Source organism: Mustela putorius, unplaced genomic scaffold (genome assembly GCF_011764305.1).
Source record: "Mustela putorius furo isolate JIRA1106 unplaced genomic scaffold, ASM1176430v1.1 tig00003875_pilon_pilon_pilon, whole genome shotgun sequence".
NCBI classification, from domain to species: Eukaryota; Metazoa; Chordata; class Mammalia; order Carnivora; family Mustelidae; genus Mustela; species Mustela putorius.
The window spans coordinates 5147257-5173282 of record NW_025422026.1 but is presented as its reverse complement, the minus strand read 5'-3'; the positions used below and the strand labels follow the sequence as shown (position 1 = coordinate 5173282).

The 26026-nt window shown below is 52.3% G+C and overlaps 1 protein-coding gene and 2 long non-coding RNA genes across 4 annotated transcripts in view; 2 read left to right on the top strand and 1 right to left on the bottom strand.

Moving 5' to 3' along the window:
• Nucleotides 1–2575: 2575 nt before the first annotated feature.
• Nucleotides 2576–6838, top strand: LOC123388127. Its single transcript, XR_006602690.1, has 3 exons — nt 2576–3141; nt 3974–4847; nt 5012–6838. It is a non-coding gene; the product is annotated as an uncharacterized LOC123388127 (long non-coding RNA).
• A 1760-nt stretch (nt 6839–8598) lies between these two features.
• CRTC3 (CREB regulated transcription coactivator 3) overlaps nt 8599–26026 on the bottom strand; it is a 97720-nt gene continuing 80292 nt past the window's right edge. The window contains exons 9-15 of one of the 2 annotated variants that reach the window (XM_045067314.1): nt 25175–25224; nt 21667–21884; nt 18823–19121; nt 14134–14313; nt 13965–14045; nt 12571–12673; nt 8599–11993 (exon numbers count right to left, since the gene is read on the bottom strand). In XM_045067314.1, the coding sequence (XP_044923249.1) occupies nt 11788–11993; nt 12571–12673; nt 13965–14045; nt 14134–14313; nt 18823–19121; nt 21667–21884; nt 25175–25224 (1137 nt within the window). In that variant the 3' untranslated portion in view covers nt 8599–11787. Of the gene's footprint in view, nt 11997–12570; nt 12674–13964; nt 14046–14133; nt 14314–18822; nt 19122–21666; nt 21885–25174; nt 25225–26026 lie in introns of both variants that reach the window. The other variant, XM_045067313.1, reaches the window with a different exon arrangement.
• On the top strand, nt 12608–15671 carry LOC123388125. Its single transcript, XR_006602688.1, has 3 exons — nt 12608–12696; nt 13268–14092; nt 14620–15671. It is a non-coding gene; the product is annotated as an uncharacterized LOC123388125 (long non-coding RNA).

The following is a 26026-nucleotide window of genomic DNA, read 5'->3' as shown; positions in this document are numbered from 1 at the left end:
TGTATTTTACCTTTGATGTGGTCTTTAGTGCTACAGAAGTTTTAAATTTTTGAGGCTGAATCTGTCCATTTTTCCCTTTAGACTTTCTAGATTTTGGTGTCTTTTTTTTTTTTTTTAAGATTTTATTTATTTATTTGACAGAGAGAAATCACAAGTAGATGGAGAGGCAGGCAGAGAGAGAGAGGGAGGGAGGCAGGGAGCGTGCCGAGCAGAGAGCCTGATGCGGGACTCGATCCCAGGACCCTGAGATCATGACCTGAGCCGAAGGCAGCGGCTTAACCCACTGAGCCACCCAGGCGCCCTAGATTTTGGTGTCTTGCTTTAGGTAGGGTTTCCCCACTCCAAGAATGTAAAATATATATATTTTATCATATTTTCTTTCAGTCCCTTACCTTCCCTTTGCTCGCCAATGTCAAATTGTCCTCCAGAAAGGTCGTGCAGATTTACATCACATCAGCCTGTCTGCCCACGCCCTCACGAGCCCTGAGCTCAGCAGTCTTTTCAAATCTTTGATAAGAGTGAACCACCAGGAGCTCCCTATTTTAATTAGCATCTCCTTAATTATGAGTGAGGTCCAGGACCTTCTAATACGGGTGTCAGTTCTCAGTATTTCATTCCCTGTGAACTGCCTGATCCTATCTTGGTCCCAGTTTTTCAGTTGGGTGTTGGCCTTTATCTTACTGATAAAGGGCTCATTGTTTACAAAGGAAATGAGCCCTGCATCCCACCCATCCCCCCAGTTTGTCTTTGGTCTCTGCTGTCCTGCTGTCCCTTAGAGGCATCTGTCGCCAGCTGCTGAGTGCCCTGGATGGGGTTGCGAACAAGTCCTCCCCACACGGCACCTGTCGCCTGGTGAGCTGCCTGGACCTTACTCTCCCTGCTCCTGCACACACCCCAAGAGCTAGCTCCCTCTCTTCCTAGCGTCTTTTCCTGAACATTTCAGGCTAGATTTTTACCTTCCACTGCCCTGTATTTCTCATCATCTCTGATACGGAAGGATATCGGTTTGCAGTTTCTAGTCCTATGACAGAGGCTTGAAACGCATACCTTCTCTGGGCTCCTGGGTGACTCAGTCGGTTAAGCATCTGCCTTCGCCTCAGGGGATGATGATTCCAGCGTCCTGGGTTCGAGCCCCGCATTGGGCTCCCTCGACTGGGAGCCTCCTTCTCCCACTTCTCCTTGCTTGCGCTTGCTCTTGCTGTCTCTGTCATTATCATCTATCTCTCTCTAATAAAAAGATAAAATACAAAAAAAAAAAAAAAAACCCAAAAACTTTTCAGTCACGTTTAGAGGGTGGGGGGAGCGCAGAGGCCGTAACTGGTTCTCAGCGGCCATCTTGACGCCATCTCTGCCCCGCACCGCCTACGCGCTCGCTTCCGCGCTCCGTCCGCCGGGTTCTCTTCCTGCTCCTGTGGGCGTCCATTTGATGTTCTCTTGTGTGTCAACAACCCTAAAATATGTACATACATATATTAAATGTTCTCCAGATTTTCGGGCCTAGAATCATATCACCTGGAAATAAAGATCATTTTATCAAAAATATCTTAAGAAGCCATGCATACATTCACACAGGCTCGATGGCCGGGCAGACCATTCTGCACTGGAGAAGAGAAAAAAAAAAAAAAAATCAGCTTCTGGGTCAGAGGCTGCTGGTCCGCATGTCCGTGGTGTCCTGGGGACCGGGGCCCCAAGTGTGTAACAGGAGTGGGGGTGGGGCTGTTCTTCACCCGGGGTTCGAGTGTCGGGTGTGGCTTTTCGGAGAGTCACTTGTTTATATTAAAGTTGGTGATCAGATTCATAGTCATTTTCCCCATGGGTCAGGGGCACCTCTCAGGCTAACGTGAGCGGGAGCCCACAAGTACGGCCACAACTGCCCTTCGTCCTCTTCTAGCTCTTTCTCTCTGGTTTGGTTTTTCAGAGCGCGCGCGAGAGAGTGCGCGTGCGCGAGCTCGTGAGGGAGGGGCTGGGGGAAAGGGTGTGGCCGGGGAAGGGCAGAATCTCAAGCAGGCTCCAAGCCCAGCGCCCGGCGCTATACAGGGCTCCATCCCAGGACCCCAAGATCCCAACCTGAGCCAAAATCAAGAGTCAGACGCTTAATTGACTGAGTCCCCCAGGCGCCCCTTTATCGGTTCCGGGTTCATCCTTTCCCCTCCCCCCCTTTTGGATCTTTTCCAAGTCCCTAAGACTCCCATGCAGCCTGCCCTCGCCCATGCCTCCCTGCTTCCCGGCCTTCCCCAGCGTGTTCCACTGAACATCTCACAAGGGGGTCCCACCAAAAACGTCTTGGGGGTCCAGTCTGTTTCAGAAACGCTGCCTTCCATCTCGGCCTCCTCCGGGAAGACTTCTGGAAGCCTGCGGGGAACTCAGTTGTGTGTCCCTCATTAGCATTCTGCCCGCTGGTGCCTGCCAGGCCTTGCCAGGGAGGCGGGGAGAGATGTGAGAGGTGTGTGACAGTGCGACACTGGGAATTCCCCAAAGCTGGGCTGGCGGGGGTGGGGGGGGGGTGGGGGGGGGCTATCTCCAGGAAGAGCCTGGAGCAGGAAGTGTCGGGGCAGCTCCCACCACCACCGCCTGATCCAAGGCAGTCAGGCAAGGCAGGGACAGCCCCCCAGGCTGGGGACCAGACCATGCTGCAGTGGTCCCCACAGTGCTCCCCAGGAAGGCAGTCTCTAACTCTCCACCCCAGGGCGCTCCCAAGGAGGTGAAAGGGGCAGCGCGCAGACCAGAGGGACAGCTGGATACCCAGGCACGATACTGGGGGCCTTGGTGGGACCTTCCCTCCAGGGCATAATGTGACACCCAGACTCTCTGTCTCTCCGCCTCAAGCCTCAGATTCCCCGGAGAGGACGTCTGACTGGCCTGGTGGATCCAGGGCCTGGGCAGCCTGGCCTGACTTCTAGAAGTGGGGGGCTCCGTGCAGACTCCAGCCTGCCGGGCTCCCCTGTGCTCAGGAAGGCCGGCGCGGGCCAGGTGCAGGGCTCTGGAGCGGAAAAGAAGGTTCTGCTGAAGCCGGCAAGGAAGAGTCGGGGCTTACCAGGTCAGCCTGACCAGCAGGCGAAGACTAAGCCTCCTCTGAGGTCAGTGCTGGGGCTCTGGAACCGGGAGAGAGCTGAGGGCGGCCCCCGCCCCCTGGCTAGATGGGTGAGTCACACCAGCGCCTCAGGGAGAGAGTGGGGAGGCCCAGCTGGGACCCCTCTGTGCGCTGAGAAAACTCTGGGCCGTACTCCCTTCAGAGCGTGAGCTTGGTCTTCTCAGCAAATCCTTCTGTTGTGTTTCTGAAGTCTAGGAAGAAAGGACCAGTTTAATAAAATGAGTTTGAGCCAACATGACAGATAACAGGTAGGAAGTGCTGACCAGGGCAGGCGCAAGCCCGTGAGGTGGGTCTCGCCGTCCCTGTTTCCCAGCTGGGGAGACTGACACCAGTGCCTTTGCAGCCAGGATGGGTGGGGACATGTGTGAAGCCAGGTCTCTGATTCCAGAGCCCATGCACTTGGCCCCAGAGCAATGCTGCCTGTAGTTCTTATTCCTCGTGCACAGGCTGACCATACAACTCTGCTTGCCAGGCCCCGTTTATGCCCAGGGAGTGGGCATGCTCTGCCCACCAAGCCCACATCAAGGCTTTGTCCCGGCACAGCCACTAAAGGCGCCTCCTTTCACTCTCACAAAGTGTCCTGGTTTGGATGACAACTTTTAAGGAAACTAGGCTAGCTGGAACCTAGAATATCCTAGCAAGATGCTGGTGGGCAGAGCTTGGAAAACTGGGTCTGCAGCTGCCCCTCACTAGCCCAGAACTCTGGCTCCCATGCTCAGTCTCCTGGGGCAGACCTCCATCGCTGCCCCCTGGATAGCTGGGCATGTTTGCAAACTGGGTTTCCATGATTTCTATGACTCCAAGCCTCTTTGTTTATATTCTCTCTGTCCCCACCCCTCTAATGCGAACTTACCGGATCTTCTCCCTGTTTCCCTTCTTTAGCTGTGAAAGAAGCTGTGTGGTCCCTCCCAATGCTCCCAGGAAGGACAGCTGTGCTCCGAGTGTCCCCGCCCCTCCCCTCTCCCGCAGTGGATACCAAAACTTGGGGCTTCTGAATCTTCTTGTCCAAATTTGCAGATGTGTCACAGAAGCAGACACTCAGACTGAGTTGTCCTGGAGAGGGTGCAGAGGGAAATGATCATGTTGGGTGCCATTTAGTTGGGCACTGGGTTGTCAGTATTGGTTAAGACACAGTCCTTGCCTCAAGTTTCTCGTAGACTGGAGGGGAGGCAGAAGGCAGACGCTACAACAAAATCAGCCCTACGGTTAAGAAATTGAATCTGTGGGACAAAGTACAACTCAAGCCCCAAAGAGGAAATGGACCGAAAAAGTGAACTGGTCAGCTGTCACCACAGTGCTGTGTAACAAACGACCCCATCGTTCAGTGGCTTGCCTTGTGAGCTCTTACTTCTGACTCCCACATCTGCAGATTGCCTGGGGCAGCCCTGCCAACTTCAGCTGGGCAGCTCGATTGGCTCCTGGGCGGGGATTTGGTTGAAGTCTGCCTTGTCTCATTCTTTTGGACCTGGTGGGCAATGCCTGGTGGGCAGTGCAGGGGGAAACCATGCCCATGGCAATGACAGCAGCCCAAGTAGTGGGTATGCTGTTCCATCAAGTCCATGTCAAGGCTTTGCACCAGGCCTGGTCTCCAAGCATCTTGTTGACCAAAGGGGGCTGGAGGTATATTATTCCCACAGTGGGAGTAGAGGGAAGTGCATCTTTGCCAAATGATGATCCAAGCTTCACAGAAGGCTGCATGGAAGAGGTGTCATTTGTCCTAGGCCTTGAAGAAGAAGCTGGATTTTCCCAAGTGAAGGTAGGATAGGGCACGGCTATCCAAGGGATGAAGAGTATGGGGGTGGGGGTGGCGATGGGAAGCGTGGTCATGGAGGTTCCCCTGGGCTTGAAGCCTGGCATGTGCTTTCCTTGAACCCAATACTCTCACCATCCCCACCTACCCATCATTTCCCTTATTTCCAGAGTCTGAAACTTCAGCCATGTGTTAAGTTCAAGACCTAGTTTTCGACATGGAGTCACAATGGAAAGTGTAGTGGCCGTCCCCAACAGGGAAATTGTGCTGGTCCCCCCCCCCCCGCATAAATCAGCCAATGTTATGGTCCCCTATCCCCATTATGGAGCTCAGGTCTCCAGTCCTGAAGCTTGAAGCCTGAACCAACATAGCCCTCTCAGGGAAAGGACTCCTCGAAGACCAAGTCCAGACAGCAGGAGGAGCACCACAATAAAGCGAACTCAGCAGCGGGACTGGGAAGGCCATTTGGAAAGGGCTGGCAGGGAGCAGAGGACCCCTGTGCACACGGAACTGCGCGAGACAATGGTGGGAAGGATGGTTACAGGACAGGATGCAAACAGCACAAACCTTGACCATGTAAAAATAAGAAGTCACAGCTTCTGGGAGGGGAAGGAGATAGGAAGTGGGTGAGCTCATTTCCTCCTCCTAAATCCCAGGCTGTCGAGAGATGCCATCTACAGGGAAATATGCTTCAAGAAAGGAATCCAGCCTCTTGGTATTTTTCTTCCCTTTTAGGGAAATAATTTAGAAACATAAGGAGCACAATTATTTGCGGTCCGGCCATTTCTTTGGTTACATGTAGGCTTCCTTTCCTTCTGTGAAATTCAAATACTTTCCCCAGAAGAGCATGTATTGTACAAGAGCCCTTTACCTGGCCTACTCTCCGAAGATGGACGTAGAAAGGGGTCCCCGTCAGCATTGCTGGGGGTGCTGGTTTTGGCACCTCCTGGACGTTTTCTGTGTGTACTCCTCAGTGTGACGTGAGTTTCTTATAGTGAGCGGGCATGGCTAATATACAAACAAAACCTTAAAAAACACAACACATTTCTGGAAAAGAGACAATCCCACAATGGGGGTGGGGATACCCTCCGAGCTCCCCAAGGGGCCGCCTCTCCGTGTCTTCCCCTCCACGGGGTCCCGGGGACTTCCTGAGCTCCGCAGGCACCAGCCACAGGGAGGTCCTCGGCGGGGGCTCAGAGCAGGTGACTGAGCCTCCCCAGGGCTGTGTCTTCCGCTGTAAACCTAGGAAGTCACCCTTGCTTTGCCTCACTTTCAGGTGACGGTGAGGGACACTTGAAGTGCAGGGCCTGTCCTCCGTGGCTAAAGGGCAAAGGGACAGACTTCTTAGCGTCTTGTTCAGCAGGGCATCCAGCTGGAACCAGGTCTGAGGGCTGCCTGTAGGTCGGTCAGGGGGCTCCCTGCAGCTGTTTCTGGGTCCGAACAGCCACTCTCATGGTCTCAGCTCCATCTAGTGTCCACACTGGGACACGGTCACTTGCGACAGACTTCCCCTCATTTCTACACTTGTGAAGGTACAGCATTCATTGGGCAAACAGGATGTACATAAGATCAATTTAAATCATTCCTCCCTGTGCTGAGATTTGGTATTCCAAAGCAAGCTTTATACAAGTTCAGTACTACTAAAGGTTTGTGCCTCCGGTCTTTGGAAGGATAGCACATTCACGCAACAAATAATACTTACAATAATTGATATTTATTGAATGTTTACCATGTGCTGGGCACCATTCCGGGTCCTTTAATTGTGTGAGTTCATTGTGGTGGTGAGGTGCTTATTGTCCCATTTTATAGATAGGAACACTGAGGCACACAGGTAACAGTAAAATTCATCACTCTTGATTTGTGAGGGCAGGTAGAGGCCATGTCATGGGGCTGGAGATGAGGACGCAGCCCGATGGGAAGCTCCTCCAGGCTGAGTAGAGAGGAAACGGGGGCTGAGACAGCCCTGGGACTTGGGCTAGGTCTGAGAGGTGAGGGGGCAGGAGGGTGTGGGATGGCTCACGTCCAGCATTCGTGTCAGGAAGGAGGCTGTAGTGTGAGACAGAGCACACAGGGGTGGGCAGTTAGAGAATGTTTACTGAGCACCCAAGTGCCGGGCAAGGCTCCTGTCCTCGCAGGCCAGAGCCTCGTGCGGGAAGGTGGGTGTCAAAGGCCGATTCTGAGTGCTTGCTGGTGCGCAGACATCCACAAAGGACAAGGGCAGCCGGCGACGCGGCCTGGAGTGCAGGTGAACCTGAGCTCACAGGCAGAGGGGTATGAGGTTGAAGGTGGGGGTCGTCAACTTGGAGGACTGGACAGTTGATCTCAAGAAGACGGAGGAGGGTCCGCGAGGAGATGGACGTGTGAGCCGAAGGAACAAGAAGGGGGTTTACTGGAGCCAAAGAGAGGGTTTGGGGGGAAAGTGAGTGGCCATAGGGCTCAAGGGTCAGGGAAGGGGCAGGAGGAGGACTGGAGGGGTCTGGGGGTGTACTGGGCAGAGGGTGCTGGGCTGTGGATGCCAAGAGAAGGGAGTGAGTAAAACATGAGCAACTCTTCCAGGAGGGAAAGCAGACAAGGTTGTGGTCCAAAGAAGGAGAAGCCAGGTTGAGGAAGGGTTGTTTCCTTCTGTTTGTTCTTCGCAAGGAGGTAACAAGGCATCTGCGTGGGCTGATGGGTAGAACATGGAGAGGGATGAGGTCTGGGGTAGGCAGGGCATCCTCGAAGGTCAGTCACACATGCGGCGAGCGAGGACTAGACAAGGTTGGGGGAAGGTGCCAGGAGGGACAGAGATTCGGGACCTTTTGGGAAAGGGGACAGTATGGTGGGAAGCCAAGGGAGCTGCCCCCAGGGGCCTGGAATTTCTGGGCCTGAGGAGAGAAATGAGAGAGCTTCTGGAGAGGTCTGGAGCCCCGGGCATGGCAGGAGAGGGTCAGGTCAGCAGACAGCGTGGGGTTGCTGGTTTTCTCCTGCGGAGCCCCCAGCAGGGCAAGGCCGAGGGCCAGAGCAGGAGGAGGGCTGTGATGCTGCTCGTGGAGGCTGCTGGCCCAGTGGGCTAGGCCAGGGAGAGGAGGGAAGCCAGGAGACGACAAGGAGGCTGAGAGCAGGCACCACGGGCAGAACTCTCTGTGGGGTCAAAGAGCAGGGTGCGTCTGGACCAGAGTGGACTCGGTGGCTCAGGAAGTTGGGGTCAAAGATGGGATTTCTGAGTAAGACTTCGGAACAGTCACCTTTGTGACAACGCTGGGTGTGGCTGATCTGTCTGAAGGCAGCAGGGCTGGGGGAGGGGAGGGGACAGGCCTGGGAACCCTGAGGGAGTGGGGAGGGGACAGGGCTGGGGCAGAAACAAAGCCAAAGCCCTTGGTGAAGAGGGGACGGCTGGAGGCCAGTACAGGGCAGCAGGGCACTGAGGGACAGCGCATCCGCGGCCTGAACCTCAAAAGGGGAGGTGTGTGAGGTGAGGGCTGGAGCGGGGGCCTGCCCGTGGGTAGCAGGAAGCGGGGTGCTGCCAGGCTGCTCTGTCTTCAGTCTCCTTGGCTCTGAAGGAACCCTGTGCCCCGTCATCTTTCTCTATAGTTTCTTGGACGTGGGCGCGATAGCACTTATATTAACAGCACTTGACAGGTGGGCCCCGGACAGGACCCGCCAAAGCCAAGGACCAGAAGCCTGCCTGTGGGCCAAGTGGCACTAGGGGTAGGGGGCGTGGGGACAGCTTTCCATCAGTTCATCTCACCTGAGGCCGAAGAAAAACATCACGTGCAGATACAACCTTATTGTGCTGCTTTTAATTACGAAAGATGTAAAACGACGTATTATAAAACTTGGGAGCTACTTTATACAAATTCCAATCTTTAAATATTTTTTTTAACAGGGGACCTGGGAGTTAGGGCACTGGCGGGAAGTCTGATTAGTTGCTGTGATGGTCCCGCCGCGGAGCGAAGGAACCACCGTGCGTAACAGAGCCAACGAGAGAGTCAGAGTCGGAAGGGTCTTCAGATCCGCAGGTGGGCTGGAACCCACGGGGCTTCAGCTCGGTTAATATACAGTAGACTCAGGAGAAATGAAACAGGACAGGGGAGAATTTATGGTCGTCGAGACATGATCAAAAAAATTTTTCTCCTAACACCATGTGTCCTAAAAACCACAACTGTACGCAAAGAAAAAGTAGAACACAGGTAGGTTTTTAGTTCTATACTGTTTAACTGCTAGTAAACGAGAGTAGTACAGCTGTCGCTTTCTTGTAACAAGACTAAATATTGGAAGATCGTTTATTCTGATGCATGTAGTTGCTTCAGATGCAGAGGACCACGCCTGGTTTGTTGCAAAGGCAGCAGTGAGGGCAGAATTACCCGCTGAAGGTCAGAGTGACACCCGCCCATGGGTGTCCTTGATGCCATGTGAGCAAAGTGGGTTGGATAATGCCTAAAACCTTTTCACAGGAAAAGACTGGACTGGCAGACCTAAGGACAAATTTAATTCAGTGCTAACCTTACTGTCATCATTATATACCCCTGGGACACTGCACTGTTCCTTGGGAGCCTCCATTTCCATGAGTCACTGGGAGAATGCCCCGGGGGCAGTGTTCTTCACTGTGTAGGTCCCGGGGCTCCTGCTGTGCAGATAGAGCTGGGACCCCCCATGCCACTGACCCCTCCAGGTAAGGCACTGTGCAAAGAGTGGGTTATGCTGGGGCCTCTACTTAAAAAAAAACAAAAACAAAAACAAAAACCAAACTTCTACCATCAGCATCATTCCCTGTCTGAAGGGCCAGGTCAGATTTGGGGGGGCCTCTGACCCAGGCAAGGCAGCATGGAGCTAGCTAGCTTCATTCTCGGCACACCAGGGAGCTGTGTACCATGACAAGCAAAGGGCTTGTACTTGAACAGCGAGAGTCACTCCCTCCTGAGATCCTCAGGATAAAGGGATCTGAAAATTCCCCTGGGACTGGGGCTTGGAGCTCAGGTGAGGACCCTGGCTAGATTTGGGGCGACTGTGAGGCTCAGGACTTGGGCCCCACAGAGGAAGCAGCAGTGGCGGGCCATCGGGGTTCTTTGAGAGACCGGAGGTAAGGCGATCCTTCTGGAGACAGGAATGGGGTGAGGTCTAGAGAGGTTAACAGCCCAGCATGCCGTTCCAGACTCTTCTTGCCATGTGGCACTGACCCTTCTGATTCAGACCTGTAGTAGAGCCTTGCTTCTTTGGGTGGGGGCAGACTAGCGAGCTTCAGCCACACTCCTGGGGTCTCCTGGAAGGGCAGTGGCTGTCCAGGCGAAAGTTCCAGCATCCTTTCTCTCTCCTTCAGCACTCCTGTCCTCTCCGTCCTGTTTTCCCGTGCCCACACCCCTCCCCAGAGGTGCTCTTCAGACTCAGCTATCAGGCCTCTGCCCGGGGCTAAGCAGAGGAGGCAAGCGGTGCTGGAAACCCAGTCATACTAGTTTACGTGAAGGGACTGATGACTAATGACGGCTTCATGAATTAGGTCTTCATTTTACTGTAGATTTTTTCTACAACTTCAAAGAATAAATCTCCTTTAAAAGCAATTCAGAACAAAACATGGATCTGATAAGGGAAGATCTTTTCAGGTGGGGGCCTGGCTGGGATCCCCGAGGTCCTGGCACTGAGCCCCGAGGCCTCAGCGTGCCCAGCCATCCTGGCTGCGCTCCGAAGACGGTCTCCACCCGCCTGCCCTGGAGAATCCCCTTGAGGAGAACGGGGCCCGGTATCACCGTGGAGCTGGTCTCCTAGCGTCAGAAGCTTACTAAAGTGCAGGCCTCGCTTCACCACAGGCACAAGTGTTAGAAAGGCTGAAGCTCCGGGATTTGGCAAGGAAGGGGTCGAGCTGAAGACGGGACTGCCGGGGCAGCGGGGCACCTCCATGCACTTCTCCGTTCCTTGTTCATGCCTTCGGGGTGCAGCTCACAGCATCTCCCGGGGCCCACATCTGCTTGCTGCTGGGGTTTGGAAAGAGTAAGGCACAGTCCCCGCGCTCAAGGAGCTTACGGGCTAGTGGGGTTCCAGGAACACTCCTGCTCCACAGAGAAAGAGCCTCCCCCTGCCGCTGTCGGCGGCTGGCCAGGCTTCCCCGCAGCCGGCTGGTGGAGAGGGCGGCCTGCTCTGGTCGGGAGCTCGTCTGGAAGACATCGTGGGTCTGGAGATGCTGCCCCTGGCACCGAGAGGAAGCCCTTCTCTCTCCAGGCTCATTCATCACCGGGGGATTTTTTTTTTTTCCAGTGACTGAATAGAACAGTTCTCCTTTCCCTTGTCCACAGGAAAAGGTGTCCTGAAGCAGCAGAGACATTGCATACTTGGGAGAAAACGAATGAGCATTCACTTTGCTTAACTCAAATCTGTTCTTGACATCGTGGTAAAAATTCTTCATGTTGGAAGTAAGGCATCGGGGTGATCGTGGCGTGTCCCGTCCGTGGCGGGCGGCTGCCGGGCCGGGCCGGCAGGAGCGGGGAAGGCGGCGTGGTGCTGCGGGGCCGCGGCTGGCAGCCGAGTCACCCCCCGAAGGCCCGCAGCCCCTCACCGCCTCGCAGTCCGGGCCGGCTCTTCAGTGTGGACTAAGTCAGTGGTTCTGGTTCTGGTGCTGCACCCGCTACCGCGGCCCGTGGCACACACTGTTCTGCTTCTATGCGCCGACAGACTAGATGGCTGGTAAGCAGATGTCCTGGTCCCGGTGTCACCCCACCCGAGTCGTCAGAAGCCCCGAGGTGGACCACCTGTGGCCACATCATCGGGGCCGTGGGCCTGAGAGGCAGCGCGCAGCTCTGAGGTCTCGAGTGAGCCACGGGGTGTGACGGGGCCTCGTCGGAACGCTGGGACTCACGGAACCGGCTGCTTCCATGCCAAAAGCCCAGGACCCCTCCGGCCCAGGGGGTGTAGCTGGCTCCATGCTGTGCCGCTCTAGTTCCGCTCCTTCAGCAACACATTCTGGCCCATTCCATCCTGTTCACAGTCGGTCAGCTCGAAACGTCTCTTCCACAGAGGGGTCAAGCAGGCCCATGCTGGAGTCACTTAGCATGTTGAGTCCGTCCAGGCTCAGGGGTTCAATCTGGAGCTCTTCTTCCAGTGGAAACGGAGTGTCTATGTTCAGGCTGACCTCGGGCATGCCCGCCAGTGCGCTGCTGAGGTCTTTGAATAGGCTGGTACTCGAGTCTTCTGGAAGGAGCAGTGAACGGGTTAAAACAGTGCAGGTTAGGAGGCATGTACAACAGACGACAGCCCCACAAACACTGGCCCTTTACCTTCTAGCCAAGACAGCGATGGCCTACATTCCCCCCCACTCCCAGGGTCCAGGCAGGACAGCAATGGCCCAATGCTCCCAACAGCCAGCATCGAGGCATGACAGCGATGGCCTGTGTCCCCCCAACTCCCAGCGTCCAGGCAGCACAGCGATGGCCCACGTCCCCCCACCACTCCCAGCGTCCCCTCTGCTCTGGACTCTACAGTCTTTTCCCTCAGTTCCACCACTCCCTGTTTTTGCAGGTTTTCTCCCTTTGAGCAGCTGTCAATCACTAAAGCTAAATTCTTGAGAACAGGCTTGGATCACTGGGCCTTTCCCCACTGTTAATGGTCTCTGGGGCCAGACACGTGCCTTTCGAAAAGCTAAAGTTGAGCCGGGGGACTTTCATTTCTTTGCTTTATAGCATGTTGTTTAAACTCTCTTACAGTGGTGATCTGCGAAAACACAGCAAAAGACGGACAGCAGAGCTGAGGGGCGGCCCGCACTCACCCGTCAGGATGGTGTTGGGGAAACTCCCGCAGTTGGAATACAGGTTTGGTCTCAAATGAAATGAGTCCTGTGGTTCTCGGGGACCTTGCTGCACCAGGGGCACCTGGAGGCATCAGAGGACACACGGTAAGGAATGACCTCTGCTTCCCGGGCGTGAAGGACACAACACACACCCAGAGCAAAACCAGACATGGAAACTGTCTTGGGGGCCTTCTCTCAAGGATCCCACACAGAATACTCTTCTCAGGCAGGCAGGTGCTGGGGCGGGGGGAGGAGAGCTCCCTGAGGCGCAGTGTGGGTGACTCATCTCGGCTCACACACAGCCCGGCCCACTAAGCCATCCAAGGAGACACCAGCAGTCATGGTCTCTGTGGCCCTCTGGTGTCACACACCCCTCCCTCCCAGCCACACCGAGGCCTTTGGAAACACCATCTGTGGGAACCCCTCCAAGGCTCCATCTATAACCAAGGAAGTGTTAGGACAAAGGGGCTCTTCTGCCTGTTGGTTTCTAGGAAAGGGAGGCAGGGGACCCTTTCCCTCTGATGCTCAGAGGGAGGAACCTCAGGCCCCTCTCCACGAGAAAGCCTCTGGGAGGACTGGTGAGAACTGGGGCCTATCTTAGGTGCCTTTCCAGAAAATAATATGCCAAACTATTGTCTTAAATCTTACAAAAATAGGTATTTCTATCATTTTTCAGGGAGATATTGACTCATCTAAACTCAATGGGCTTCTTCAGAAAATGAGGAGGCAGAGACTACTGGTTTATGCCGTGAGTCTTCACCGTGGCCCACTCAGGAAACATCTGTCTTTATTTTACTGTTGTAATTATTATTAAGATCTCTAAAATGCTCAAAACCCTTCGTTCTCTCCTTAATTCATCCTAGAACCCAATCCGTACTTAATGGACACTACAAAATCTAGAGTTATTTTAAATGGTCCACATTAGGGAAACCTACAAAGCAAAAGTTAGGGGTCAAATGAAAGTATCTTAGGGAGGGATGTCTGGCCGCAACTGCACTGAGCTCCCCTGGGAGGCCACACTGGGCTGGCTCCCGCAGCTAGGCCTGTGGGATGAGCCCCTCCTGTGTCTCTGTCTCCTCTGTAGGTGGTCCCTTCCTTCTGAGCCATTCTATAATTCTAGAACTGGAGTGTCACCAGAATTCTGCTAGCACTTGTTCAAACAATTCTTCTGCAGAGGCCTGACACCAGATAAGGCAGCCAGCACCAGGACTCTAGAGCTAGGGGACACTGCAGGGTCCCTCAGCCACTGGGCACATCTGAAATCTGGGCCATGGGATACCTGGTCTGTCTGGTGTGGGGGGTTCTGTGCCCTGAGCAGCCTCAACAATGCACGTGCTGCTCCGATGAAGAGGCCTGACTGGACACCCGCTCACCTGTTGAGGGAAGGCCGGGCCTGGCCTCATGGACTGCTGGTCAAAGCTCACATCTGGGAAGAAGTTGGTCAAAGATGAACCCTTCAGGGAATAAGGAAGGGAACGTTTAGCTTGGAATTTGGGGCAAGGTAAGTGTTCCCTTCTGAACGGTGTCCCTGCTAGGACCCACCTGGGCTGTGAGGAGCGGGAAGCCAGATGGAGGCAGGGATGAGGCGGCCTGGGGCTCCTGGGCAGGGGGCTGCTGTAGGAGGGGCTGGGAGAGGTCCTGGGGGGCGGGGTAAGGGGGTGGCGGGGACACTTGAGCTTCTGTGGGCAGGAAGGAAAGCGGGCTGCGATCTGAGGACACCATCTGTAAAACAAAGCCTCTAGTTAGCTTCGATTAGAGTTTCTAAGTGGTAAATCCTTTAAAATCAGGAGGTGTCAAAGTGAGGGAAAAACGTGAGTCCTTCTTCCCCAGGACTATGCTGTGCTATGCTCCCCGAAGCCTATGTCTTACTTCTGCTCCTTCAAAGTGACCTTAAATCTCACTTCCCCACCAAACATTTCCTATTCAACAACAATTTCTATTGTCTTAAAACACAAAACACCTGTCAATTTAACCAGTGTCCTCAGTGAAAATCATGCTGTGTTTTTTTTTTTTTTTTCTTTTTTAAAGTCACACCTTCTGGTTTAGGATGGAAGATCGGAGGAAAAAGAAAAAACCAAACATAGCTCTGTCTCCCAAGCCTCGACTAAAAACATTAAACAACAGGAGACATTAATGAACAACACCTTGAAAAAAATAAGACTAAACGGATAATAAACAGCACAAGGACAGAGATCATGGCATGGAAGAAAGTGGCAGCACAATCTGGAAAACGAAAAGCGACAGACAAGCCGTGCCTGGGTCAGCAGAGCTGAGAATGACAAGAGGAGGCTGGTAGTGGGAACAAGCCGAGAGGCAACCGGACTGCCATCACAGGGTCCCTGCGGGGCCTGCGGGACAGCAGTGGGCAGGGGAGAGCCAGGAGGAGGCACGGTTAGGGTTCACAGCTCTCGCCTGCGCCGAGACTGGGGGGCGGCACACTGGAGAGGGCAGAGCTGAGGGTCTGTGGGTGGCAAACAGCAGCGCCCAGTGGGTGAGGCGCTCTGCTGGAAACATAGGCTCCAGAGAGCTCACCACTCAGTCTTGAGGCCTCCACCCTTCTTTCCCACCCTGACTCTCAGGAGGCGCAGTCCAGGGATGCCAGCATCCTCTGGAGATTGGACCAGCTGGAGAGAGAATCCTGGGCACCCGAGGGCACCCCAGGGAAATGGCCACGCCGGGTCGGTCTACGCTCAACAAGCCCGCCCGTCTATGCAGCTTCTGGGCCCTGAGCTTAAACGTGTGCCGAGTGCCAAAAGTCACCAGACTGTGAGGAAAGCCTCTGAATGGAAATCAGAGACCAAGGCAGACATACAAGGAACAGGAACTTGGAGAAGTCCGTGCGGGAAGAAATTGTCATGAAAAACAAAATTATCAGGGGCCTCGGTGGCTCAGTTGGTAAAGCGTCTGCTTTCAGCTCAGGTCGTGATGCCAGGGCCCTGGGATCAAGTCCTGTATCATGCTCCCTGCTCAGCGAGGAGTCTGCTTCTCCCTCTCTCCACCTTCTGCCTGTGCTTTCTCTCTCTTTCTCTCTCACAAAAATAAATTAAAAATCTTTAGAGAAACACCAAATTATTATACTATTTAAACTATTAAAAAATCCTTGTTAAATCTGTTAAAAATACATAAAAAATATTTACGATGTGTATCTCTATATACTTTTTTTTTTCAAAGTGGGGATGTGGATGAAACAAGATTTCAAAAATGTTTTTGAGGCTGGATGACAGGTATAGAAGGATTTGTTCAATTATATTCTCTACTTTTATGCTACATGGAAAACTTATGTTACAAAAAAAAAAGCACAAACTAGAATGAAAATTACTACTGAAAACCTCAGAGAGATGAAAAAATGATATTGCATCCATAGGACGAGTGTATAATGCTATAAAAAGGAACACTCACTCAAAGGACAGAAGAGAATTCTTGGGAATTTAAAAGGATGAACTCAGAAATGAAAACTCAGTGTAACAGCAGGAAGATAAAGGTGAGAAGCTCTCCCAGACAGCAGGGTGAAAAGATTAGGAGACGAGAAGAGAAGGGAAAAAAACAGGGTATGAGAGGGAAAGAATGGGCTGTCCAAGATTCAACAACAGGTGTTCCAGAAAGAGCACACAGAGAAATCAAAGGGAAGAAACCATCCAGGAAATTTCCAGAAATGAAGGATGATAGGAGTTTCCAGATTGAGGAAACCCACCAAATATCCAGACTCATGTGATGTTGAAGCTTCAGAACTCTGGGAAATAAAAAGAAGATCTTATAGGCCTCTGGAGGGGAAAAAGACATTTTGTTCAAAGTATTAAGAATTGGAGGGGCGCCTGGGTGGCTCAGTGGGTTAAGCCTCTGCCTTCGGCTCAGGTCATGATCCCAGGGTCCTGGGATCAAGCCCCGCATCGGAGCCTGCTTCCCTTCCTCTCTCTCTGCCTGCCTCTCTGCCTGCTTGTGAGCTCTCTCTGTCAAATAAAATCTTAAAAAATACATATATTAAAAAAAAAAAGAATTAGAATGGCACTGGATTTCTCATTAGCAACTCTAGAAACTAAAAGGCAAAGAATTAATACCTTCAAAATTTTAAGAGAAAATTATTTCAGATTTGAATTCTGTATCTGGCCAATTATGAGCTAAATGATGGGTAGAAGGAGGACATAGTTGAATCATGCCAGGCTCACATAGCCTTCCTCGGAAATCTACTGGAAGGCTTGGTTTTTTCCCTGTTGTTTTGTTTTGAAGATTTTATGTATTTATTTGAGAGACTGAGCAAGCGCACAGGCAGACGCTGAGCAGGGAGCCCTATGCCACCTGGGGCTCAATCTTAAACGACCCTGAGATGAACTTGAGCTGAAGTCAGACGCTTAACCGACTGAGCCACCCAGGCGCCCACGGAGGGCTTGTTTTTAAATCTACTGAGAGGAGACCTACCTGACTCCAAGAGGTGGGGTTGGGATAAGAAATACATACGTAGAAAAGCAGACTAACAATAAAGTAAGACATTTATTAACTCCCAGGAGAAAAATATTTTCCATTTTGTTATTTCATGGCATATTAAGTGGTTCAACTCTGCACTATTATAACTGGGAAAACACTAAACACCGAATATTGCTCTGATGAAAAAACAAAGCCCAGTGCGAATGAGGAAGAAACGTGTGGGTGGGTGGGTGGGGAGAGGTGAAAGAGAACCATATCCTAATGGTAGGATAGCATCAGAAAATACCTAACACTAAAAACATAACAAGCATGAAATAATACGGTTATACCAAAGAGATTAGCTAAAGTGTTGAAGGCGCCATCTCTAGGGAGTGAGAAGTACAGGGAGTCGGGGAGGGGAAGACAATGTTATTCCATAACAAGCCCTTTCTTATGAAACTCTGTGCAGGGATAACACTGATTTTTTAAAAAATTTTAATATTAGGCAAACAAAAATAAATGGAAACATCTGGTAAAGGATGCTCTCTATACCTACAGCTCTCCTTAAAATGTAGCTAGAAAGCAAGAGTAACATTTCTTACAACCTATAAAATAAACTTGCAAAAGAAAATTAAATTAGCAATCCAATAACATAAAAAGAACCATTAAAAAAAACAATTATGAAATACCCTCTCACCCTCTCCCGAAAGGGATTACTCATGTTACGAGTGAGTAATGACTAGATCTGCTAAGTCCTTCCGCTGTGTTCTGTCAACTCTTGCTAAATCATGACTCATTTATGGCGAGGTGGGGAGTAAATGATGTCACAGTGTATCTAGGGAGGGACCAATAGGTTGAAAATATATTCATTGATGATTATAGTAAGAACCACCCTAAGTGCTCAGAATAAAAACAAAGTCAGCAAGACAAAAATATGATGTTTTGACATCTGAATTTCTGTAACAGGCTTGTGATTTCAAAATGCGCCTTTCTCCTTTTCTTTTCTGCTTCCTTCTTAATTTTTACTTTACTTTTTTTTTTTTTTTTTAAAGATTTTATTTGTTTATTTGACAGAGAGAGACAGAGAGGTCACAAGTAGGCAGAGAGGCAGGCAGAGAGAGAGAGGGAGAAGCAGGCTCCCTGTCAAGGAGAGAGCCCGATGTGGGGCTCGATCCCAGGACCCTGGGATCATGACCTGGGCCGAAGGCAGAGGCTTAACCCACTGAGCCACCCAGGGGCCCTTTACTTTACTTTTTAATCTTTATACTCAACATGGGGCTTGAACTCACGACCCCAAGATCGAGAGTCACATGCTCTACCCACTGAGCCAGCCAGGGGTCCCAAAATGTGCCTCCTTCTGAACAGACTCCTTTGGGTCCTTCTGTGGAGGATCTTTATTAAATCCCACTCATGCCATGAGCAGTAAAAGCACTGCTTCTCACATCTGTAGGCGTGTTTAGGGAAGAGGTCTTACCCAATACCAAAGCTTCAGGGAGGTATTAAAGGTCTTTGGCTTTCCCCTGTGGCTTAAAATACTCACAGACTCAGTTTCTGATCATTTTCCACACCAATGTTAAAGCCCGGGCCTGGTCTCCCTGAGCCACACAAGACACGTCTGGAGTGTTCTCCACGCCCTCCCAGGCCCCAAGCCCAAGGTGGTTGCTTGCCCACCAGTGATCATCACAGCAGACGCCGGAAGGACACCGGCAGGGCTTCCCGAGGCATTCACACCTGCTCCCCGCGATCTCAGGGGAGACCTCGCGGCCTCACCTGCTGAGGGGACCCCAATCAGGCCCTGCATGCCTCCCCGTCGGACCGTGGCTTGGCTCTCACCTGCGCCGCAGGATACGGGTTCAGGGGGCTGGTGGCCGAGAGCTGTCTGCTGAAGGCCGGCTGTGCCTCGGGGCCCGGAGAGAGCGTGAGTGGGCTGACTGGGGGCTGCCTCCGCCGGGCCGGGCCGCTCAGGGCTGTGGTGGACAGGGACGGGTTGCTGAGGGAAAAGAGCCGGAGGGAAGGGTGAAGGGCGGAGGCGCTGGGGGCGGACGTCTGCGGGTGGCTGTTCAGGGAGGAGGACAGGGCCGTCTTATTGAGCGTGGCCTGGATGGAGGGGTTGCTCCGAGAGCTCTGCAGACCTAGGGACAACAAAGGCACAGGTCACTTGGGGTAACTGCAGGACAAAGCTTTCATTTTCCAAAGACTCAAGAACACTTAACTTCCACCTATCGGTCTCTGATGCTGATTCTGTGATGGGGCGGCTCTGGGGCAGCTGTCCTCCTGTGCACACAGTGGAGAACGGCTGCGCCCACACTGAGGGCTGGTGGCAGTGGGATGACAGGGAGTCTGACTCACGAGGACACGTGTACACAGCCACCTGGGCAAGAGACCCCAGGGCTGTGCACACATTCTGTTCAGAGCCCCCCAATGCCTCTGTCCCGGCACCCTGCCCGGACCCTCTGCTGCCTTCCTCTGAGAGTCATGGCTCTGGGGCGCTGCCTCGGGGACCCTGAAAATACTGTGAACACCCCAACAGTCACAGGAAGGGACCCCCCTCTCATGTCTCCTGTTTTCCTGGCTCCTGAAAAATTGTTCGTCACAGTCTATTCCAATTCATGGAAAATGAAGTTTTTGCTGGTGCTCTGCTTTATTTGGGGGGAGGGGCTGCAATTTTTAACTTGAGTTGGAGAGTTTGGGAAAGGCATCTCCATGACACACTGCCAGGGCACAAGCCCGTGAGGCCGGGGACCATGTCCTGTGTCCTGCCAGAGCCTTGGCACCGGGCCAGGCACGGAGTGGCTTTGCTCTGTGACTTAATGATGCTTCTGTGTATCTCAGAAGGCAGTGCCTGTGTTTCAAAGTTCAGCCTATTACTCTGGGACCAGCAGCCCGGGTGCGTACAAATGTGTGTTCTTTTACGTTCATAAAAAACTAAGTGTTCGATAAGAGTTACTGCAATGGAGCAAGGACAAAATAAAGCTTCTTCTTTTTTTTTTTTTCCTGGAAAATGATTTTTCTAAACACAGGAAGGAGGTCTCTGGTAAAACCCTATGTAGCTTCCCGGAAAGCTCCCTGGTAAAACCCTATGTAGCTCCCCGGAAAGGTCTCTGGTAAAACCCTATGTAGCTCCCCGGAAAGCTCCGCTGACTCGAGTCCCAATCAGAGCTGAAGACGTGAGCTTTGGTTAAGAAACAAAGTCACTAGGGTGCCTGGGTGGCTCAGTGGATTAAGCCGCTGCCTTCGGCTCAGCTCATGATCTCAGTTTCCTGGGCTCTCTGCTCAGCGGGGAGCCTGCTTCCCCTTCTCTCTCTGCCTAGCTCTCTGCCTACTTGTGATCTCTCTCTGTCAAATAAATAAATATAATCTTTAAAAAAAAATAAAAAAAAAAAAGAAACAAAGTCACTCATTCAGAAGGAAAGCTCAGACATGTTTCTATGAGTTTGTTCACCATGCATCTTAAGGAATGCCTAGAAACTATAGAATCTTGAATCCAGTTCTGGACAAAATGATGTTTTGAGGAAAATAACACACAATGATAAACACAGGATTTTCAGTTGAAGCAACGCATCAGAGGCTTCCCTGGAGAATGCCAGCTTCCCCAAGGCCCCAGGGAGCTAACTGCCGATGTTGCATTATTTGTGTGACCTTGGATGTCCTTGTTCATGTAGAATTCACCATGACACTTGGAAGAGCAGCAGATTAATAAAATGACCTAAGTGAGTAAGTAGAGGTTATCTCAAATCAATTCTTCAAACCTAAAATTATGGGGGACAATGGCAGCACCTTCTGCAAGCTTTAGAGAACCTTCCAGATGACTGCTGTAAAGGGGAGCTCTGTCAGGTGAGTGGTGGATTCTGATTTGCATGGACAAGTCCTGTTGAACCCAGAGTGGAAACCAGCAGCCATGTCCCCCACTGGTGGACCACCACTGGGGACCCCCTCCTAAGGAAATGGTCCACACCACAGCTCTTCGGACCCAGCCAGCCAGGGGCTGAATCGCAGCCCTGGGAGTAAGAGACCAATGCCTGCCTCAGACATCGGCGGGCGTCTGTCGAGGTTCAGGTAAACATGGACAGGTTTCAGCATGGGGTCTGGGCTGCAGGCGCTCACACATGGTGCAGGAAAACCCAGGTCACACTGCGGGCAGCATTCGTACAGCCTCATGCGAACCTTTAAGCGCTTCTGAAGACCTGAACCAATAAGCTGGCAGATTCCTATTTACTATGCGTATCTCTGGAGTATAAAACAGTTTCATCATAGCCAGTATAAATGTTCTAAAATTCAAAATATTCTCTTTTGAAACCCGGTGGGAAATGAGAGGGTTCTAGAAAGATAGCTGTAATGATAAACCATTGTGGCATGTTCGTAAGCGCCACTAATGTTGTTCAGTGAACAGGGCATGGAATGGACACTTTCTTCTTGGCTTTTGCATCTTACTCTCCAAGTCCCAGGACACCTGGGCTGCTGAAGACAATGAAGGAGGAGGTCTAGCAGAGCATTCCAGAGCTCATGGAATCCAGCAGAAACAGACCAAAGGGAAAAGTCAGCAGGGTCAAGAGCTCCAGGAACAGGTACGTCGCTATCTCTAACTCAGATGACTCATTCTCACTCACTGGGACCACCTGTGATCAAGCCACCGGTGCACATACGTGAGCACGTCCTCACTGGGTGGGGGACACTTACCAGAAGAGCTCCGTAGGCCCAGGTGAGTCATGGCAGCCGGCAGGTTGCCCATGCTATTCCCCACACTCATACTACCGAAGATGTGGTCGCCGGTGTCCAGTGAGGCTGGCACGGGCGCAGAGTAGTGGAGGTTGGTTAGATCTGGCAATGACCCCCCAGTGTTCAGGGTCCCCAGAAAGGGTGAGAGGCCTATGTTTTGACCATTGTGTGGAAAAGCACTGAAAAAAAAAGAGAGAAGTGTTACTTTCTCTAGTGCATTTGGTGGCTAGGGAATAGGAGAGACTTGTCAGGGAAAGGCTGTGGCATCGGAAACCCAAGTCCTTACAGAAGCGGAGACTGCCGCGTTCTGAGGACCTGCCTCCTCGGCTTAACTCTCTGAAGGGCAATGGCCTTACCGGTTCAGTCAGACTAAGGACGTCATCTATGCCTACTCTGCAGGAATATTTTTCCAAGACCAGATCAGACGATGGGTGTAAAAGTTCTCTGAAAACCATAAGGCCCTATATAAAACGGGAGGCACTACTTTGTATTTGCATGCTTCTTTTTCTAGATTTTAAAAGTATCTTTCCTACACACACACACATACACAAGTCTCTCTGCCTTGAGCAGATACCCTCCAAGATATATTTAGTTACAGTTTTCATCAATTTTAAAGTGAGAAAGGGGTGTTAGCATTCGCTTATCTGCTGTGTGCCAGGCGCTGGGCTGAGCTGGTGCTACAAAGACCAAGGAGCCGAGCGTGTGGGTTCGCCGTCAGGCCCGCCCCTGGCATCTGCAGGTCTGCAGCGAGAGTGCGCGTGGAGGCCCACGTACCATCTGTTTACACGTCTAAAAGTTATGAATCAAATTAACACACCCTTAACTGAACTATGTTCTATGTTTCTGTCCTGACAAATGACACCTCCGTAAGAGCCTGGAAGGTCAGATTCAAATTCAGAATCCTCTGACTCCTGGAAGCTCTGCCCTGGGACATACGGGAGGTGGCCGTGGTCCTCAGTGCGCCCCAGCCTGCTCCGCAACCACAGGGGCCCCACGCAGCTCTCCCAGCCTACAGGCCAAGCCCTGGCCATACTCCACGCCCCCTCGACTGCATCCATCAGGCAGGTGGTGTGGTTCCCCAGCGGCCCCTTGGACTCCAGACCCCATGGGAACGGGGTCTCTAAAGTGTGGGGCTCTGGGGGAGGCTGCCTAGCCCCGGTCTGAGGGGCACTGCTCTTGGGGTTCATGGGCAGACAGGAGAGACAGAAGAGTGGTAAAGCAAGCATTTGCAATGTAGAAGGAAGCATGGGGCCAGGGCTGAAGGGGGTGGGCTGATCATTAGGGACCAGACTTGCAGGAGCTGCTGGGCTGGGAAGGGAACGCTTTACCAAGCACGTGACAGGGTGCTCAGACGTCATGGCAGAGCGAGGAAAAGGTGGGGAGCAGGAGGAGGTAGGAGGGGCGAGAAGTGAGCAAGGGTAAGACGACATGCTGTTCTCAAGAGTCTGACCAGAGGCTGTGGGAGGTAGGGAGCCCAGTGTAAGCTGGAGAACGACACTTCAGAAATGCCACTGCGGTCACAGCTTGGAGGACGGTGTAAGGGGGCAGAGAGTGAGGCAGCGACGGCCCAGGTCTGACCCACGAGGCTGAAGAAGAGAGGAGCCGGAGGAAGGAGACGCTAGCGGGGAGTGGGGGGGTGGTAGTGGATGCCGCCGAGGGCGCTGCTGTCCAACAGCACCTCCCAGGGACCAGCCACGGGCATCAGGGCCACAGAAGACTCAGACAAGGCAGGGAGATAGCCACATGATACAAGTCTGGAGTGGCGTGAGGTGTGGAGGGACTAACCAGCGGGCTGGGGGGCTTCCTGGAGGGCTCCTGGGCTGAGTTCCAAGCCCCAGTGGGTCTCGGCGGGAAAACCAGTTCAGGCAGAGTTCACGGCATGGGCAAAGCAGGGAAGCATGAAACCACACAGTGTGCCCAAGGAATTTAGATACAGCAGGAACTACGACACGAAGGTCAAGTTCAGGAGAGGTAGTGGTGAGGGCGGCAGGACTGGACAGGTAGGCAGAGAGCACATGAGGCTCAGACTGAAAGAAGCCGGTGGAAGGTGGGAAGCAGGAAAAAACATAATCCCACGGAGGACAATGTGGCTAACAGACGGGGGAGGAGGACTGGCATACGGAGCGGAGCCTGGCGGCAGAGAGGTGAGTGGTGGCTGGTGGGGCTTGGTAGTCAAGGGAGACAGAGCGAAGACAGAGCGTGGGGACTGAGTCGAAGAGACAGAAGGCACTACTGGAGAAGGACTCCTGACTTTCCAGCATGGGGACACTGAGGCGTATGAGCAGACTGGGGTGGTGGGCGTGTGCTGTGGGGATGACAAGGAATTCTGTCTTAGACACCGAGTTTCCACAGGACAAGAGGACGCGTACTAGGGATGTCTCCTGAGGACAGCTCCCTTGCAACAGTGCAGCTGGAGGCCAGGCCACTGTGGGCTGCAGAGTGGACAAGCAGTCAGGGGAGAAGCCTCAGAAGTAAATACTCTTTCCAAAGTGTGGCTAAGAATTCTGGAAACGAGCAGGAAGGAAGTAACTGTAAGTAACTACAAGGGAATGCAGGGGTAAGGATTTTTTCTGTGCAGACTCCTTAGTGAGTACATTTAAACACAGAGAGAAAACCTACCAGGGCAGACAAGGCTGAACACCCAGGGGAGGGCAGGACAGGGAGGAGGGAGAGGCCTCAGAAAGGCCAGTGCGGGCAAGGACCAGGGAGTGGGTAAGGCGTCAGCCTTGGCCAGGAGGACACCTGTGTCTCTGAGACCAGGAGGAGAGAATGGCCAGGGGAATCCGGGCCAGGAGGGAAGCTGAACCTGCCTCCCTGGGGGCCTCCCTCTTCCCAGTACAGGTAGGGGGATGGACGGAACTGGCAGGTTTGGGAGGACGTGGGGAAGAAGGAAAGCTGTCCAATTTGGCAGATGAGGAAGAAAGATTTTGGTTGTAGAAAACTGAATGTGGTACCTTGTTTTTCTGATTGGCTGAATGTAGAGGAAAGGTGATAGGGTCAAAGGTCAAGGACTAGGAAAGTGAACTTGAGAACCAGGGTGGCTCACCCTGACAGTGGACAGGCTCTCTGACTGATGGGCGGCAGGCACTGAGTTTTAAAAACTGGTAAAATCTACCTGCTGGGAGGTTTCAAACATCTAAGTGTGAGGCTCGGCGGCCGGAAGTGCGCACAGACACGCTGTCCATCTGCATTGGTGGGTGTGTTCACCGACACTCAGCTGTGCTCTTCTTAAGTGTATTTATGACACCGTAGCTTGCTAGGGCCGTTCGGCCACTGAATTATTTGAAACAAATGAAATGTGACTACCAAGGGAGCTGCTGTTTTTGTGAATGTTCGGCTGACTTCCAAGTTACACCTTACAAGGGAAGTTGCTCAGAGTTTTGGGACAAAGAAGTCTCAAGACTTTCCTTAGGGAAAAACCTTGGGGACAGTTGGTCTCTGAGCCTTGAACAGGAAGAGCAAAACTTACTTGCCACCTCCAACATCACAGGATCGAGGGCGCCCTGACAGGGACTGAATCTGGGGAGAGACACAAAAAGCCTGGGATTACTCACTGGAAAGTCAAATTCAAGTTTTTTGAAAGTGTATTTGTAAGTGTCTTGGGCTCCCAGCACGGTAAGGAGCACATACACGGGGCAGCCATTTCAGTTCGGACCGGATTTTTCCTGGCACAAGGGGGGCATGACATTAGTGAGTTTTCTTAATTTTTGCCTTGTTAATTATCTCCTAGGTGAATACTATTTCCTTCAAAAAGGCCAACGTGGAGCGCCTGGGTGGCTCAATGGGTTAAAGCCTCTGCCTTCAGCCCAGGTCATGATCCCAGGGTCCTTGGATCAAGCCCCACATCGGGCTCTCTGCTCTGCGGAGAGCCTGCTTCCTCCTCTCTCTCTGCCTGCCTCTCTGCCTACTTGTGATCTCTGCCTGTCAAATTAAAAAAAAAAAAAAAAAGCCAATGTTTTGGGGTGCCTGGGTGGCTCAGTGGGTTAAAGCTTCTGCCTTTGGCTCGGGTCATGATCTCAGGGTCCTGGGGTCGAGCCCTGCGTCAGGCTCTCTGCTCAGCAGGGAGCCTGCTTCCCATCCCCCTCTGCCTGCCTCTCTGCCTACTTGTGATCTCTGTCTGTGAAATAAATAAATAGAATCTTAAAAAAAAAAATCCAAAAAGGCCAATGCTGTTAAGAGAGTTTTTAAATCAACATTATTTTTCGAACTGGCCTCAGAGGAAAGGAAAAAAACACAAAAACAAAACAGGGTGAAGGAGGAGGAAATTAACCTCAGAAGGAAACATGTATTTCCACTAGAACTTAAGCTTCAGGAGGGCAGG